The following is a 20,257-nucleotide window of genomic DNA, read 5'->3' as shown; positions in this document are numbered from 1 at the left end:
CAGTTTTAGCTGTAGAAACGTTTATTTTTACTGATTTTTCCAATTAGAATAACTTGTTACTTACAATTTATCGGTTTCTTTCCGAGTAATCTTCCTTTAGGTGATAATTTCCAATTTAAGATTTAGTAGGAATTTGCTATAATTTAGGTAACAAATTTAGATAGGAACAAATTATAGAAATATTTTAGGTAGAATAATTCAATTACAACTTACGTTTAATGCAAGAAATACAATTCAATCCTTGCTAAATTTAGTCCTTCACTTGGTACAAACGGATGTGTTTACAGACCTATTCTTTCACCATCTACTTTCTTTCTATTCAGTCAACATTTGCCATGTCATCACCTCACCTCGCTATTGACACTGACATTCATTCCGACAGTCCTATCTGCCCTATGGTAATTATTGACCATCACGCACCGGGGGGTACTCGTCGTCACATCCCCCCGCCCGTAAACCATTGTCATTGAATTCCGGTTTACCTCCAGCTTCGACGTCAAGTAACGCCAATTTGACCACCGGCCTCCTTAGGATGCCTCTCGCAGTCTTCACCCAGGTCTGCCGCACCCTTCCATCTTTTCCTTTGACAACTTCCTGAATTCTTCCTCTCACCCACTGGTTTCGAACTGCACCATCCACGATCAACACCAAATCTCCTTTAGTCATCTCCTTCACTTCTTCGAACCATTTCGACCTTCTAGATATTACCGGCAAATACTCTTTTATCCATCTTCTCCATATTCCATCCGACAAATGCTGCACAAACTTCCATCCGCTCCTCAGGGTTGCTTGGTAGTCCGTTGGTAGTACTGGCTGTTGCTTGACTCCGTTTGAGCTCCCCAACAGAAAATGATTTGGAGTAAGAGACTCCTGCACGTCCGATTCCAGCGTTATATACGTTAGCGGCCGCGAATTTATCATTGCTTCCGCCTCGATGATGACCGTCTCCAAATCTTCGTCGTCTGGTCTTCGCTGCTCTTCCAGAATACCGCCTATTGCCACTTTCACTGAGCGAACCATACGCTCCCATACTCCTCCCATGTGAGGAGCGCCTGGTGGGTTAAACGACCACCGTGTTGTGGTGTTGGTGAACGTTGACGCCAGATGTTGGTCCAAATCATCCATTTCCTGCTTCAGCTGATTGCTCGCACCGAGGAAGTTCGTGCCGTTATCGCTAAAGATTTCTGATGGTGCTCCTCGTCGTGACACGAACCTTCTAACCGCCATTACGCAGGACTCCTTCGACAGACTATGTACAACCTCAAGATGCACAGCCCGTATTGTCAAACAGGTGAATAGAGCCATCCACCGCTTAACAACGCTTCGTCCAACTTTCACCAGCACCGGGCCGAAGAAGTCAACTCCAACAAAAGTAAACGGCCTTACATACGGGGTAACTCGCACTTTGGGCAACGGAGCCATAGGAGGCGAGCTAGGAGTCGCCCGACGTATCTTACATGGTAGACAATCCTGCGATATCTTGAACACGGCTGACCGTAGTTTCGGGATCTCGTAGAGTTGCCGCATCTCGTTGACGATCGTCTCACGGTTGCAATGGCGATAACGACGGTGAAAATAGTCAACCAGAAGTAACGTGATTGGATGTTGCCGAGGTAGAACTACCGGATACTTGATGTTAGAAGGGATCCAGTCAGCATACCCAAGACGGCTCCTTGTTCGTATTACGCCTGTTTCATCCATGAACGGCCACAATTTGCGTAACGTGCTTGATTTTGGTAATGTGGCTTGAACTGCTTCGGGTTTTCCCTTTGACTTGTGCAGCATTTCGGATTCCAACGTAAAACACTCGGTTTGAGCTTGAATCCACAGCGATTTCTCGGCGCTGCACAACTCCTCTTGCGTCAATAATCCTATCAATTGCGCCTCGCTTTGTCCAGATCGTTGGATGTTCTGAATAAATCGATGCACGTAAGCCATTGAACGGTGCAGCTTTTCCCACTTACTGAATCTATTTACGTCTACTACCGCTGGCTCCACTGCTTCATCATGAACGTTCAACGCCACTAGTTCCTCCTGCGTGGGTTCGATCAGTTCACTACCACCTGGCCAATTGTCCTCGGATTGTCGAAGAAATTCCGGTCCTTGAAACCACCGATTTTCGGAGCGAACAGCCGGTCCATTTCCCCACTTTGTTGCGTCGTCAGCTACATTCTCTTTCGTTGGCACCTTCCTCCATTCGTCGACATCCGTCATCGATAGAATTTCACCGATCCTAAATCCAACGTATTGGTGATACCGCCGCTGATCCGATCGTATCCAGGCGAGAACTGTATTGGAGTCAGTCCATAATACGCGCTTCGTCGTCTTGAGTGCGTGCATGATGATCACACTATTGAGCAGACGAGTTCCAAGGACGGCAGCTTGCAATTCGAGTCGAGGAATCGTCAACATCTTCAACGGTGCTACTTTGGATTTTGCCATTACAAGGCTAACTGCCGGACCTTCTGGTGTTTCAATTCGGAAATACACTGCACATGCATAGGCTGATTGGCTCGCATCGACGAATACATGGATCTGCAACTTGCAATAACTCTCTTCTGTGGCGCCTTCGAAGTAGCAACGTGGGATTCGAAGAGTGCTCAATTCCGAAATCAGCTCGATCCACTTCTTCCACTGCAACCAACTCCCAGCCGATTACTGTTGCCCAGATGTCCTGCATCAAGATGCGCCCGTGGATCACGAAAAACGATATGAGTCCCATCGGGTCGAAGAAGCTCATTACGGTGCGTAAGACTTCTCGTTTCGTAGGAACGTGTGACTCTTCAAGAACGTGTCGTAACATACTTGAGTATTTACCACGAAAAATAGCGTATTTAAAAGTTTTCTGTTTGAATTCGGCCAGAAAAAGATAGAACACTTCAGAGGAATAAATATAGTTTCTTAATAAAGTTGAAGATAAACTTAAAACGCATATCAAACATTTTAACATTAAGTCATTAAGACAATTTGCGGAATAACGAAAACGTGGCTAGCCACGTAGGGTCAGCTAGTTTTGTAAATATGAACAGAAATCCTTAAACGCCTAAAAGTATGCAATGCCCTTAAATTACATGCTGTTTGAAACTGTCGTGTTAAAATAACCTGTTCAACATGTTTTCACATTTTTTCAGGCATAAACCCTACGAATATGAACAAGACATTATGAAATTGACACGAACATATTTTTGGCCACCTGTTTGTATGGAGCTGCTCCATAGTGCACCGGGATGTGCATTGGAAATAACCAGTGAAGAGAATTGTCAGACAAAAGAGGCACAAAACAAGCAACAAAGAAGACGCGGCGATTACTCTTTATCCTAACTGGTAACAGATAATGACATGATCTCGAATTTTTTTGTTGCAGACAAAACAGAACCTGAATTTGTAGCGTTCTTTTCAACTCGTGAATAATCAATTATAACCAACCCAAAATCGAAAGATTTTGATGATACATCTTCAGCAGCGTTGCAGTGTTTACCGACTCGAAGTTACCGCTCGAAAATCACAATGCAAGCCATAAAAATCCCTAAACAGTGGTGCACGATCTTTGTCCTATTCTGTTCAAGTTTGGGACAAACGTATGTCGCATTGGGTAGAATGTCGCAACAAATTCAGGTTGCGACATTGTCGTTATTGTTGCGCGATGGTTGAATTTTGATTCACTGGAAATAACTATAAGACGAAAATTAAGCCCTTCTGTGATAAGACACGGTTTAATTTCCGCACGGTTTTGCAGTAGCGTCACTTTCTCCGGACAATTTGTCGTCTATTCTTTCAGAAAACCGATAACTGCGTTCAACGAATTCCGTTGTTATGGCAGCAATAGTCAGAACAGCGACGATAGGTTTTATTCCAGTGGGGACGTCAAGAAGAAGAATAATTGATTCTGTAGTTTAAATTTCAAATAGGTACTTATGATGAAAGCGAATGCAGGGCTGTTACAAAATTTCCAAAATATCATCCGCGAAATTCGCGACTTCTGAAATAAAATCCGCGACTCGGAAAACAAATCCGCGACATGAACATAAATATTCAAATTTCAAATAAAACCAGTTAATGACATGTTTTTAAGAATAGTTTCGTTGACCCTCTGAAGTTCTCAAAGAAAGTCTATACGACATTTCAAACTAAAGGGTGATACGGTCAAAATTTGGTCACACAATTTGTTTCATAACTTGAGACTGCGTACACCAAAACAGCTGACTTTTGGACCAGTATTGGTACATTATATGTAGCTTATACCATAAAATTTTCATCAAAATCGGTTCAGTATTTGCGGAGATATTGTGAATCCTGAAAACTGCAATTTTAAAATTTTGTACAAAGAGGATTAAAAAATAAGAACACATTTTTACTCTTTTTTTATAGAGCCAGAAATACTGAACCAATTTCAATGAAAATTTTTCTGTGTGTAAAGTATACATATCAAAATGTTGTGTAAAAATTTCATTCAATTTGATCCAGCCGTTACAAAGTTATATTTGTTTAGGTGGTCAAATTTTGGCAAATTTTTTCAAGTCAAGTCAAATTTTGGTCACACATTTTTTTTCATAACTTTAGATTGCGTACACCAAAACAGCTGATTTTTGGATCAGTAATGATACATTATATGTAGCTGGTACCATAAAATTTTCATCAAAATCGGTCGAGTATTTGCGGAGATATTGTTGAACCCTGAGATCCGCAATTTTAAAATGTTGTGCAAAGAGGATTCACACATTTTCACTGTTTTATTTATAGAGCCAGAGATACTTAACCGATTTCAATGAAATTTTTTCTGTATGTGAAGTATGCATATGAAAATGTTGTGTTAATATTTCATTCAATTTTATCCAGCCGTTACAAAGTTATATTTGGTTAAATGCCACCCGGTCAGTTTTTTTTCATATTCAAACTGCTACAACTTTGAAAGTATTCATACAAAATGGCTCAAAATTTTACTAAGAACGTATTTTCATAATAGTACTATACAGTAAAATTTTGATAAAAATCGGAGCAGTATTGGTAATTCTATAATCAAAATTGTGCTTTATTGACTTTAAATTTCCGAAAATTTACTATGGAGCGCCTTTGTACAAAATTTTAAAAAGGTAGGTCGATGGTTTTGTCTATATATCAACCAATACTCAACCAATTTTGATGAAAATTTTATGGTATAAGCTACATATAATGTAGCATTACTGGTCCAAAAATTAGCTGTTCTGGTGTACGCAGTCTAAAGTTATGAAAAAAATTGTGTGACCAAATTTTGACCGTATCACCCTTTATGTACTGAAAATATTGATCTCTGGGTTTCAACAATGATTTTTGAATAAGACCTATTTTTTTGTTAATCTCTGTGTTAATAACTGAAGAATGTCAAATTTTTACATTACAATGGCGAACCAAGAACAAAAAATTTAAGGTTGAGAATTGCAAAATATACCATTATTGAGTTATTGATAACAGAACAATATCAAAATTAGTTATTCGCCTGTCAACTAAAAAAAACTATCAAAAGTTACCATTAGAATAACCAAAATTCAAATTTTGTCATCATGTTGTTCTCAATAAGTGCCAAACTGCGATGGGTCATCAAACTCTTAAGAGGTCTTCAATATCTCACCAATTGCAAAATTTGTTATGATAGCAAAATAAGACATTCAGTAATTATTCTTCCAAATTTGATAAACGACAAGCGAATGACATATTTTCATATGATATCGTATTATGCTATTCACATGTTTTTTTAAACTATTCATGAAGAACTCAAGAATGACAAAATAAGTTATGACAATAATATTTGTTATTCTTTTGTTTTTGGATTGCTATTCACCTCTACCCGGGTTGCCATACTTACGATTTCAAGACAAGTTATTTCTGCGTTTCGCTTTATACATAAGTAGTATTATAAGTAGTATCATTTAGTTATCCACTAGTTTTTTTTCTCTGTATGTTTGTTTACTTGACCTAACAAAAAGTGTTAAACTAAAGGCTTACGTTTACTAAATAAATACATATACAAAAAAAATACAAAATTTAGTTTTGACAATTCAAGCATAATTTTTTAATCGACGTATCTAACTTTTTCGATGATCTGAGTAAATTCGTTGTCAATGTTGACGACCATTTAACTAAAACAGTTTATTTTATAAAAAGACTTTTCATAAGTTTTTTTGTGCTTTACATCACCAGGGATATAGCACGCACTTAAGAAACAAAACCTACTCATTTTATATCATTTTCACAATGAATTTTGACAAAAATACACATACACCGGGTTGGTTAAAGATACGTCATGCCAGATACGTCGCTTTTGTATGGTGCCAGTTTGGTGTATCTGTTACTTTGGATTTTGGCTAGATACGTCGTTTGGTTTTCTCATATATCAAAACGGTGTTTCTATCAGTAAAGTTGTAAACATCAAAATAGTTAGATACGTCGTTTCAAAAAATATGCTTAGTTAAACAAATTTTCATTTTCATTTTTCATTTTCATTTTGCAGCATTTGGTGGGGCAATGAGAGCGCAAGTCAGTCCAAAGCCGATGATAAGGAGGGGTAATGGCTGAATAGTCTTTGCTGACCACATAAACGCCATGGGATAGGAAAAGGGTATTTTGGTGTGGGATTAGGGTGTTGGTGCAGACTTGACGATATCAATGCTATTCAGATGCAAAATAATTTTAAGGCTCAATAGTGAATCGCATACCTTCCAAAACCAAAAAACAATAATCCACAAAATACCAAGCAAGTCATAGAAACAAAAAGCGCCCGATTGTTTATTTTGTCAATTATAACAAACGGAAACTTCTACCCTCTCCGACTCGCCAGTCACCCCGGAAAAAATGTCCCTTCAGTTCTGGAAAATATATTATCCACAATTAAGCCTTTAATCGAATTGTCCGCGTGGTCTTGTAGTACCCCTGAATCAGTCATTTCCATACATATTAAATGCTAGACATGACCCCATGGATAGCATTTGCATATGTAAAAGCTTTGCTGATGTGACTTTCCTGTTAGGCAATTCTCTCATCTCATGTTTGTCTTCAAAACCTTATCAAGCTTAGAAAATTGAAGTTGATAAACAATACATTACAAGGTTCGAATTCCCATAGAATGAGATCATTCATTCGCACTACAACACCATAGGAGATAATACCACATTGGCTGATTACAGTACAAATGTGAAAAATCTCCCTTTTCCCCCTATCCGCAACCCGGGGACGCGCCCTGTTGGATTTCGAAAGCCTCGGAGAATATTACAAACCTTCAATGGCATTCCCATAAACAAACCCACATTGCCCATTCAGGGGTCTGACTGGGCCTGTTACCCTCCCTCAGTTTGTAATATTCTCTCCAACTTGGAATTATATTTTCCCGGCACATAAATGACTTCGACATATGTTCGATATACTATGCAGCGTCATGATCAGTATAACTATATCAGATGACTTGGAGATCTGATTCTTACAGAATTGTTTGCCATTGATTATACATTCAGCTATTCTAATCATTACTGCAAAGGCCATCGACCACATGCCTGAAATCAAAGCTTCCTGGAAGATATAATCCAAGCCCAGGGCAAAAAATATGCTTAGTTAAACAAATTAGGCAATAAATCATCAAACGTTGATGTGGATTCTTTAATTTGCATTATGAATCATACATGCAGCTGAAAATCCGGATTTGTTTACATTTGTAAGTTACGTCGGATTGAAAAGTTATGCTTGAATTTTATTTAGTTACAAACAGTAACTTAATAGAGAAGTTGCAAAAGATAACGTTTGACAGAAACTGCGAAGGAAACAAGATTGAGAGAAATTTAAAACAACTTTAAATAAATTACAACATGGTATATTTGCTGAAACGCAACTGTGACGCGATTTTAAATTGTTCAAATCTATATAGATAGTCATTCACGAAATGCGCGACTACATTCAGACAAATCCGCGAAAATCGCGACCAAATTTGAAGGATCCGCGAAATCCGCGTCGTGGCACATAAATCCGCGACAAATCCGCGAAAATCGCGATTTTCGCGAAAACCGCGAAATCCGCGACTGTTGTAACAGCCCTGCGAATGGAATAGCGTACTGGCGCACTAGCGAAATTTTGGCTTTTGGTGTTTGTTGCGGCAAAGCAGCATCGGCTCGGAGCCCTATCACATTGAAATACTTCATAACAATAGAAAATAACTCTCGATCGAAGTGGTAGCAATATGATCCACAAGTACTACATACCTACACATCTACAGATTATTAATGTGCGATAGTTCATTAATGATATGTCAAATATAAATACCGATTGTTTATATAGCACTAGAATGATTTAGCTAACTAAATTCCTTTGTATCTAGGGTAAAAAATATAATTTGGACATGTATATAATTGGGACATGCACGGCGATGTATGCCTTGTTCCGGAGAGCTAATAAAAGTAGATACTTCTCAATATCGATTATTGGATCAAATAGACCCTATGCTGATGACTAACGTTGAAAATGACGCTTAACAATTAAGAATTTACTTCAAAATTATCGAAAATGTATATTATTTCACTAAAACCCCTCAAATGCACAGGTATGCAAGACGACTTACACTTCATAGTCACACACAATATTCACCTCAAAATGGTTGAATTGATAATTGTAAGAAATTTAAAAGCCTTTTTGCAATGAAAAATGTTCAATAAAGAAGCATTAGGCAACCAATCTCTTAACATTCATCTAGAACGCTTAAAATATGATGTGTCCAAAATACATTGCATGGTTTCTACTGTTAATATATTTTGGTCATCTGCCGAACTACATGAGGAGGCAGTGCGATTGCATACTTGGAGGCGTATTCTGTGGGTCTGGTGATATTTCCTCGATTTTAACAAAAACTGTAATAGTTATCAAAATATATGCCTGTTAAGCGGAGAAATTTGATTATTTGCAAGAAAATATTTGTTAATTTATGCTACTTCCATGATTTAGCAGTATTCATGGCTAAACGTTGAGATAATTACCCTGTCCAAATTATATATGCCTAAGGGTGTCCAAAACATATATTCGGTGTCCAAAATGCAATTCTTACAGGCGAGTGAAAATTGTGTTTTTCTTAGCTTAAAATGCTTTCGTTAAGGTTTTTGTCACCAGGAACGCAAAGTACAATCATATTATAAGCGTATTAGTAACTTTGCAAAATAATCAATTGCTTTCTAAGGAAGCTAGAGGACGATTTTTCCAACGTTGTCCTCAGCCTGTCTAAAATACATGAATTACCGGGCTGGGCTGTTAGTGCCGGAAACTGATTGCTATAAAGGTTCTTGTCCACACTTTTCGCTACTAACGCCAACTGGAAGCAAACAATTGGAAAGTAGACAGCTTTCACCCTATTTCAATTGATCGTATATTGTTTTCGTTAATAAAACAGACACTTACCTCTAAAGGCAGTAGAAATTTCACTAAATCTTCTATCAAGCTCAACTCGCCCGGGCTGAACATCAATTCTGGTTTATCAATCCGTCCTAGTATTGTGTTGATATATGCTCTTTTGTGCCCAAGACTTTTTAGCATTTTTAGCAAAGCATGTCGACGTGCTCCTTTATACGTTCTCAGGGTTGGTGCAGGTTTTGATAGATGGAAAATGAAACTTTCGTCTGGTTCAGTACCGTCTGATTCATTTTGAAGCGGGTACTGCTCTTCTGTGACCAGTATTTCATCGGCATTGTCAATCGTAATAGGCAATTCTCTAAAAGGCAACGCCACCTCTGCTTGTAGCTCTTGGGTTCAATATCGAAAGGCAGAAATAACCATTCTAGTTTTCTTGACAATCTCGTCTACTCTAGAGCATCGCTTCAGTGCTCCGTTAATGATCAGATTGTGCAGGCCTTGGCCAATGCACAAATGATTTGGAAGCCCTGCTAGTCAACATGCCAGTTTCACGTTGGCTCCAGCATCAGTCACTGCATACAAAGCTTTGTTTTGCAAACCAAGCTAGGATTACGTTCTCAATGTTTTCGCCTGCTTTCTTCTCATCCATTAGTTGAGTGATGAGCGTTATTTTTACCACTTTCATATCGACTAAAAGTAAAAGTGAGTTTGAATAAGTATTTTACACACAATGTTCAATCAAGATGTTCAACTTTATAGTTCGGATTCATATTCCAAACATATTCCACGCCATGCATCTTAAATTTTATTCAATGAAAATACAATAGTCAAAGTTTCATCAAATGTTCCATATACAGTCGAACCTCCATGAGTCGATGGAATGTTCAGTCCCTTCGTTTTCCCATACTATTTTGCACCTAGTAGTCGAGATATCCTTTACTCGACGCCTCCTTTGCTCGATGGACCCGTCAGGTTGCTATAGGGCACTGCATTGTTTTGATTTTGTATGGGATTTTGGCGTTTCTTGGCCTTGTTGCTTACAAAATTTCTTTAAGAGTGTGGGAGAAGGAGAGGATTTCATGCAGTGCCCTATGGGTGTGTTTCATTTCCATAGGGCACTGCATTGTTTTGATTTTATAAGGGATTCTGACGTTTCTTGGCCTTGTTGTTTACAAAATTTCTGTAGGAGTGAAAGAGACGGAGAGAATTTCATGCAGTGCCCTATAGGACGATGGCACTTCACACTACAGATTGAAGTACCGTAAAACAGGGTATCTTTGATAATGCGGGTAACTTTGATAGTGCGACAGGCATTGTATAGTCTATCTTATAACTATGATTCCTTCAACCAGTTAAGAAAAAGGTAAACGTAGATCAGTTCTATACATATAAAAGTTCATCTTAATCGTATTTTCATTAAAACCTAGTTTAAATACAACTTTTAGGACAAAAAATAAAAATTGTTGATATTTTTGTCATTTGCCAACCCCTTCAAACAATCTGCTATAAGACTTCGTTACAACTATTCTTTCAATGAATGGACTATTATTCTCGTTAAAATCATCATATTAGATTCCAAATCTGGCCTTGAAACTCTTAACGAAGTGTGTTTTTACGAAATGAAAGCAATTTTGTAAATTGTGACATAAATCTCCATACATTGGTAAACGCCTAAAAGTATGCAATGCCCTTGTATTATCATGTAGATAAGGGAGCGTCCATAAATTACGCCACGCTTTAAGGGGGGAGGGGGGGGGGGTTCAGCAAAGTGTGACGACCCATACAAAACTTTCAGAGGTTCCATACAAAAAGTGTGACATAGGGGGGAGGGGGGGTTGAAAATGACCAATTTTTGCGTGACGTAATTTATGGACGTTCCCTAAACAAACGTGTGCAAAATTTGTTAATAAAACATTAAAAACTGCCCAAAAAATTAAAAAGCTCACCATGGATAGCATGTAATCATATGTTCATGTATTGTTAAACATATATTTTTACAAAGATAATGATTTTTGATAGCTAAACTCACTGTGTTTTTCACTCAGTACTCCACAAACACATTTTTATATGTAGAATTTAGTGAAAATCAATGTTTTGATATTAAAATTCTGCCTAATATATTCCACAAGGCTTCTCTCATCATGTTCATACTCGTAAGATTTCAATATGTGATTATTTTTTAAAATTTGATGTGTTTTTCAGGGCATTATCAAAGTTACCCCAAAATGAAAATCTGATTCTCGCTCATATGGAAAACTAAAAGTCACCCAAAATATTTCAGATTATCGAATCTTTCAATTACAATTGATAACTGATACCCTAGTACTTGTTTTAAAAATATAAAAATCGGAGAAAAACTGTTACCGTAATATGGGGTATCTTTGATAATGCGGGTAACTTTGATAACGCGACAGGCATGATATAGTTTACCTTATAGCTATGATTCCTTTAACCAGTTAAGAAAAAGGCAAACGTAGATCAAAACTATACATATGAAAGTCCATCCTAAACGAATTTTCATTAAAATCGAGTTTATATTTAACTTTTTGGGCTAAAAATAAAAATTGATGATATTTCTGTCATTTGTCAAACCCTTCAAACAATCTGCTCTACAGCTCTGTTTTAACTAATTTTTCAATGAATACATACATACATACATACATACATACATAAATCTCCATACACCAATAAACGCCTAAAAGTATGCAATGCCCTTGTAATTTCATGTAGATAAATCTGTGTGATTCAAAATTTGTTAATAGAACATTAAAAAATACCCAAAAAAAGAAAACTCACCATGAATAGCATGCAATCATATGTTGATGTACCGTTAAACATATATTTTTACAAAGATAATGATTTTTTATGGCTAAATTCACTGTGTTTTTCACTCAGTACTCCACAAACTCATTTTTATATGTAAAAATTAGTAAAAAATAAATGTTTTGATATAAAAAAAAGTCTCTCTGGTATAGTCCACAAGGCTTCTCTCATCATGTTAATATTCCTAAGATTTCAATATGTGATTATTTTTTAAGATTTGATGTGTTTTTCAGGGCACTATCAAAGTTACCCCAAAATGAAAATCTGAATCTCGCTCATATGGAAAACTGAAAGTCACCCAAAATATTTAAAATCATCAAATCTTTCAATTGCAATTGATAGCTGATACCCCAGTACTTGTTTTAAAAATATAAAAGTAGGGAAAATTCTGTTACATGGAAAAATAATAAGAAAATTCGCTAAAAAACTATCAAAGTTACCCCATTTTACGGTACATGGAAAAAGATTAAGAAAATTCGCTGAAAAACTATCAAAGTTACCCCATTTTACGGTACCGTAAAATGGGGTATCATCATATATCGTCGGTTTCCTGCAATAGGGGCACAACTCAAAATTTGTCATTTTTGAGATTTTCGTGGCAAATGATGAAAAACTATGCAAACTTTCATCTCACAAAGACTCGTTCCGAAATTCGTTTAGAAACGCGAGATTTTGGCATTTTCACCAATTTTCCGCAATGAAGGCACAACTCAAAATCAGTCAAATTTTTCAATAGTCGATGAAAAATTGTAATCCAAAATTCATGAAACAGATAGTCATTCAGCCCCGTTCCATAATACAACAATCAAAATTCGTTTACTTTTGTCAAATAATGAGAGAAATAAGTGAACTTGTAGGAGGTGCGTCAAGATTGCCAATTTTCAAACGCTTATTCTGAAAATTCACATTTTTTGAGTTGTGCCCCTATTGCAGGAAACCGACGATATATAATAGCCCTGTTTGTCTGTCCGGTGACTAGCCAACCAAACGCAGCACGCGGGGAAATTCTCGGAGCGAAGTTGGCTGGTGATCTCCACGAAACGTCAAAATTCAAAAACAGATAGCCTTCAAGTTAGTACCTTTGCAAGGGGCTAGTCGCTTGGAACATTGTGCCAAGAGGTGCCAAGCACACCGTCTTATACGCTGTGTGGCACACCGAGGCACTCTGAGGCACAATTTTGACACTTGAGTTTGGGTGAAAAAACAAGGCAACCATGTGCATTTGACCTGCAAAATGAAAACAAACAGTTGGTTGTCTTGGTAGTTGCCAAGCAAAATCTGAATCATCAAGCAGTGGCACTTCGGGGCACACTGAGGCACAATTCAATACCCGGTGGCACACTGAAAATAATTGGCGCAAGTAAAGATGTGCTCAGCGACTCCCCCTTGTACCTTTGGTGGTCATTACCGCTCGCAAAAAACACGTTACTCAGAAGTTAAAAGTTTCTGCTTAGTTTTTGTTGAGCGACATAGTGCTCCCGGGAAAGAAAAGTTATTTTGTGATGGATTACAGTGAGTCTCCCGCCGAGAAGAGGCGGTGATTAGCAAGGCTGCAAAAGCAGAAATGGCGATCGCGTCAGGGTTAGACAGTTCGAAGTGAGATACGGCAGAGAGATGCACAGGCTCACCGAAATCGTAGAGCAAGCGAACCACCGGAGCAAACGCAAGCGCGTCGTACAGCGGTTGCTGCCTCTGTTCGTTCGACACGGCAGCAAAATGTAAGAGATGTAGATGCAGAAGTTCCTCATACCTGTGGTCCAATGAACGTAATATGTCAATTTTGTCAATCCAAAAATTTCATCGCTGAAAGACCCACTGATGGAAAGTTTAATTCGTGTTGCCACAAGGGCAAAATTAAACTTCCGCGACCTACGAATACATCGGGAAAACCACTGGAATATCCCGAATTCCTGCGCAGCCTCTTTATGGACACCAACAACCCAGAAAGAACCCACTTCAGGCAGTGCATTAGGTTGCACAACAGTGCAATTTCGTTTGCTTCTTTGGGAGCGAAGATAGCTGATGTTCCTGGTAGAGGCCCGTATGTTTTCAAGGTAACGATCATTTTAAATTTCCCAATCCTTGGACTAAATATTCTTTTTCAACAGGTAGGGAAGTGGAACCATCTCGGCAGGGGTCCTATTTTGGACACTTTTCTGCTATAACTCAGCCAATTCTGAACCAATTGAAACAATTTTTGGTACGCGATGAGATACGTATAGTATCTAGCCGTGTACAAAATTTCAAATCAATTGGTTAGGAATTGACTGAGTTATAGCGAAGACATGGACAAACCTGTCATAGGACATCTCACGTCCAGCCACCACATGGTGAACCGCCACAGTTCGCCCAACTATATAGGTATGCTTGACAGCACTCAAGGTACGGAAGTGCGGCACAACCATCCGGCAAGCGAATTGTTGCGGACACCGATTTTGGACAAAATTGACCATTTCATGCGACAGAACAATATTCTGGCACAGCATTACACTATGATGCGGCAAAAGATGATCGCTGAGGAGCAACGTGCAGTTACAACTGGCCATGAGATACCAATTGTGAATATGGTTCTCAAAATAGACCGACAACAAGACCAGCGGAGATATAATGCGGCAATCGCTGACGAAGTTGCGATGATTTTCGTCAATGAGGATGGTGAGCCACCGTTCAACAAGGACATCCGAATCTACCCGAAAAATCCGATTAACTCGCAACAGCAGTTCCTGAATTTTAGCATCTTGACCTCGAATCTGGATCCGATGGCGTATGCATTTTTATATCCGTATGGCGAACCAGGATGGCAACCTAATTGGCAGTGTAATGCGTACGAGAGTGCACAACTTAACCGTATCCAGGACCAACGTAACTATGTTGCAATATAAAGTTGCTCAGACGGAAATACGCACTGCAGAATTACCTAGCGAAGCGATGTCCTTATTTGCAAAATTTGGTGCTCCAGACCTTTTCATTACGTATACGGCTAACCCTAATTGGGCAGAAATCGTTGACAATCTCTGCCCAGGAGAAATCACCTCCGATCGACCCGATATGGTGGTTAGGGTATTTAAGATTAAACTAGCCGCTTCGAAGGATGACCTGTGGAAAAATAACAAACTGGGACGATCGAAGGCCTACACGCTAAGAAAAAGTTACTCTAAAATGAGTAAGATTCACACAAAACGGAGCTGAACTGGAAACGCTCAAAAAATGAGTAAATTGCATTTCCATCGATAGCGCTGGCCCAAGTGCAAGAATCAAAACAGTTTAAACCGTATAATATTCTTCACATCAGCAAGAATATTATACTACTTAAACTGATGAGATTTTCGCACTTGGGCCGGCGCTATCGCTGGAAATAAAATTTACTCAATTTTGAGTTGTCCCACTTTAGCTCCAAAATGAGTGAATTTTCTGACCGTGTACGTGTACTCGATCGAGTTCCAAAAGCGAAGACTTCCCCATGCACACATTTTAATAACATTAGGCAGTTACAAATATTTATTTCACTTTTTGCCCCGCCACTCTTTGACTGGTCGAGGGAGGGGGGGGGGGGATAAAAATAATAAAGCATTTAATTTGAAAAATATTAAAAACTCATCGGATTTGTTAAAGAATTTTTAGCAAGACCCGATATTTTGGTACCGTAATCCGGGGTAACATTGATCAGAATTTTCGATCTTTCTTGAATAATTCACTTGTTAAAGCAAACGTTACATGTTTTATATTTTCAAAACAAGTACTGGCCCTCTGAGTATGTGTTAAGCTACTCGAAAAAGTATTGTAAAATTTTAAAACATGTTTAAATAGGGTTTTCAATCTAATTTTTGATTTTGTTGATTTGGGGTAACATTGATCATGTCAGTGATCAATGTTCATTTGTGTTGAAAATACCCTTACTTAATGAATTCGGGGTCGCTGATTTTGAATATGTTGTCCAAATTCTTACAAATTATGTAATTTTTTAGTTATTTTAGGATTAAAATTCTGTAAACCACGCATAACGCCTAAAAATAGGCAATGGCTTAAGGAATTGATAGCCGACTTTTAATAAATCGTATATTTTACTGAAAAAGAGCATTTTCATAAAAGTTTCGTTTATTAAATCCAACTCTAGGATATCATATTGAAGTAATACAGTGATTTCAAACCTCATATTGTATCTAGTATTCACGCCAAGCATGAATGTTTGGCAATGTATCTGTGTGCGTTACGAAACACAGTTATGGAAAAATCGATTTATTTTAATGTTTATGAAATTCAATTTTCGTGAATTGCATGTCATTTAATAGCTAAATGATAGCAGATTACGATATACCATTCGATAGCAGAAATTGATTCAATGTAAAAAGCTTGTTTGAACATTTCCTGAGGTGGGTCAAGCCGATCAATGTTACCCCGCTGATCAATGATACCCCGGATTACGGTAAATATTTTTTTTTCTGCCCCCTCAAAATGCAAATTCCAGCCAAAAATTTTTGAAGGGGGGGGGGGGAGGTTCATGATGCACAGCCCATGTGGACCTTCTAATCCAAGAGCAGTATGCATGAAAAACGGTAAATGTAAAAAGGAATTCCCCAAACCTTTCACCCACACGACAACATTTGACTCGCATGGGTATCCGTCATATCGCCGACGTTGGATGGAATCCGTAACAGTACGCGGTAGTCATATGCACAACGGCATCGTTATGCCTTATAATGCATTTTTGACCTTGCGGTAAAATGCACATATTAATGTCGAGGTGTGTACACCCTTACATGCAGTCAAATACATATACAAATATATCTATAAGGGATTCGACTGCGCCAATGTCGCTTACTTACCTTACCTCGTCCTCCACTTGGTCGACCCACCTAGCTCGCTGCGCTCCACGTCTTCTTGTACCGGTCGGATGACTCTCGAGAACCTTTTTAGTCGGGTTGGTATCCGACATCCTGATGACGTGACCAGCCCACCGTAGCCTCCCGATTTTCGCGGTATGGCCGATGGTTGGGTCTCTCAGCAGCTGATGCAACTCGTGGTTCATTCGCCTTCTCCAAGTCCCGTCTTCCATCTGCACTCCGCCGTAGATGGTACGCAACACCTTCCGTTCGAAAACTCCAAGGGCGCGTTGGTCCTCTACACGTAGGGTCCATGCTTCGTGCCCCTAGAGGACTACCGGTCTAATCAGCGTTTTGTAGATAGTTAACTTCGTGTTTCGGCGAACTTTATTCGATCGTAGGGCTCTGCGGAGTCCAAAGTAAGCTCGATTTCCAGCCACAATGCGCCTCTGAATTTCTCTGCTGGTGTCGTTGTCGGCGGTCACCAGTGAGCCCAAGTACCCGAATTCTTCAACCGCCTCGATTTCATCACCGTCGATATAAATTCGGTGTGGCGGACGCGGTGATTCCTCCCTGGAGTCATTTGCCACCATATACTTTGTCTTTGACACATTAATGACTAATCCGATTCGCCTGGCTTTACTCTTTAGTCGGATGTAAGTTTCCGCCATCGTCTCAAAATTTACGAGCAATAATATCAATATCATCAGCGAAACCAAGCAGCTGAACGGACTTCGTGAAAAGCGTTCCACCGTGTTTATCCCCGCTCTCCTAATAACACCCTCTAAAGCAATGTTGAACAGCAAGCACGAAAGCCATCACCTTACGCCAATTTGAAATCGATTAATAAGTGATGTGTGGGCACATTGTATTCGCGGCATTTCTGCAACACCTGGCGGATGGCGAACATCTGGTCCGTTGTAGCGCGTTCACCCATAAATCCAGCCTGATATTGCCCCGCGAACTCTCTTGCAATCGGTGATAGACGGCGGCATAAAATTTGAGAGAGTATCTTGTAGGCAGTGCTCAGTAGTGTGATCGCGCAGTAGTTCCCGCAATCCAACTTGTCACCCTTTTTGTAGATGGGACACACGATACCTTCCATCCATTCCTCCGGTAATACTTCCTCCTCCCAAATCTTGGTAATGATCAAGTGTAGTGCTCTCACCAGTGCTTCTCCACCGTATTTTAGGAGCTCGCTTGGTGTTTGATCTGCTCCAGCGGCTTTGTTGTTTTTCAACCGAACAATCTCCTACTCAATCTCTTGGAGGTCAGGGGCTGCCAGTTTTTCGTCCAGTGCACATACTCCTAGATCTGTTACCACGCTACCTTCGGTACTTGCAACGTCGCCATTAAGGTGCTCATCGTAATGCTGCCGCCACCTCTCGGCCACCTCACGCTCGCTCGTGAGAATATTCCCGTGATTATCTCGGCACATGTCGGTTTGTGGCACAAAGCCTCTGCGCGAGCGGTTCAGCTTCTCGTAGAACTTTCGTGTGTCCTTAGCGCGGTATAGTTCTTCCGTAGCTTCGCGATCTCGTTCTTCCTGCTGGCGCTTCTCCATGCGGAAGACTGAATTCTGCCTGTTCCGCGCCTGTCTGTAACGTGCCTCATTCGCTCTCGTACGATGTTGCAGCTTTCTCGCCCATGCTGCATTCTTCTCGTTTTTCAACTGTTCACATTCGCCGTCATACCAGTCATTTCTGTGATTCGGAGTCGCGAAGTCTAGTGCTGTAGCCGAGGTACTACCTATGGCGGATCGGATATCCCTTCAGCCATCTTCAAGTGTAGCTGCGCCAAGCTGCTCTTCCGTTGCTAGGGCCACTTCTAACTGCTTCGCGTAGTCTTGAGCCACTTCTACGTTACGCAGCTGCTCGATGTTGAGCCGCAGCCTTCGACTTCGACGCGTGGTGTTAACTGTCGAAAGTTTTGAGCGCATGTATACAGCTACTAAGTAGTGATCCGAATCTATATTCGCACTGCGGTATGTGCGGACATTGGTTATGTCCCAGAAGATTTTTTTTTTTTAAGACACGGACACGTTTTAATGCTTCCAGTGAGCTATTTGCTCTTTGAAGGAAGCACGATGCTAGACAACGGACTAGCATGCAACGCCCAGTGGCACAGCTGAAAGCTTTTACTGACAGCTGCGGCGGGAATCGAACCCGCGCTCCTTAGCACGATGCGACTAAAGGCTTGGTGACCTTAGCCGCACGACCACGAAGCCACACAATTTACCGTCGATAAGAACGTGGTCAATTTGGTTTTCTGTTTAATGGTCAGGTGATCTCCAGGTGGCTTTGTGGATATCTTTGCGGGGAAGAAGGTACTTCGGACTACCATACCACGGAGGGCTGCAAAGTTTACGCATCGCTGGCCGTTATCATTCGATACGGCGTGCAGGCTGTTTCGTCCGATTACCAGTCTGCACATTTCCTCCCTTCCTACCTGCGCGTTCATGTCACCGACAACGATTTCAATGATTTTCAGGTCACGCGGCGAGCAACCATTGTATGTTTGCTTTGCTGACTTGCAATTTCATGTTCTAAGATTCCAATCGTAGTCCTACTAAATTGTAATACTGAACTATGAAGATTTAAAATGATCGTTAAAAGCTTGGTCGATGGAAATTTCGCAAGTGTTACGTCTGTTTTCTATGCCAAATCGTGGTCCTCTATGGACACGAGTCATGGTCCATGTTCGAGGAGAACCTGAGACACTCAGAGTTTTTTTAGTGACGCAATGTTTAGGAAAATTTTCGTCGGCGTGCCCGAGAACAGTATGTGGCGAAAAAGCTTAAACCACGAGCTCGTTGTACTCCACAGTCGACAAAACCATCAATGTCCTCACATGTTGACCGACAAACACACATATTCTATGCATGGAATAAAAACATTCAGCAAACAATAGCCACCACAGACTGCCACAAAGCTACTGATTGGTGTAGGTCAGAGCTCCAACAATAATAAAAACACAATCCGACATTCTGAATTGAGTCATTAATCTGTTGAAATTCATTTTATGTGCCCTGGTCAGTTATATTGATGAAGTAATTAAGCCCGATTGCACACCTCACCGTTCTCTATTCTTCCTTGCCTCGTTTGTCAATCGGTCCTGCCATGGACACAAACATCGCCAGCCACGGCCATATGCAGTTGTCCCCTGATGGTGAGTTTTATGAGCAGTGTTTTCAAATGGAAGTTGTTTTTCTCTATCCACCTGCTTTGTGACTGAATGTGACGAAGATAGGCCGTTAACCC

The 20,257-nt window shown here is 39.9% G+C and overlaps 1 protein-coding gene across 1 annotated transcript; it reads right to left on the bottom strand.

Moving 5' to 3' along the window:
* Positions 1 to 402: 402 nt before the first annotated feature.
* LOC134286402 (uncharacterized) lies at positions 403 to 2,442 on the bottom strand. Its single transcript, XM_062848014.1, has one exon. It carries the CDS (start codon positions 2,440 to 2,442, stop codon positions 403 to 405), a length of 2,040 nt encoding a protein of 679 aa, XP_062703998.1.
* Positions 2,443 to 20,257: the final 17,815 nt, after the last annotated feature.

Source organism: Aedes albopictus, chromosome 2, assembly GCF_035046485.1.
Source record: "Aedes albopictus strain Foshan chromosome 2, AalbF5, whole genome shotgun sequence".
Classification (NCBI taxonomy): Eukaryota; Metazoa; Arthropoda; class Insecta; order Diptera; family Culicidae; genus Aedes; species Aedes albopictus.
This window is presented reverse-complemented; position numbering and strand designations above follow the sequence as displayed.

Bases quoted from the DNA above. Each gene is read 5' to 3' on its own strand.
- LOC134286402 (XM_062848014.1), bottom strand. From the start codon at position 2,442: ATGGCAAAATCCAAAGTAGCACCGTTGAAGATGTTGACGATTCCTCGA.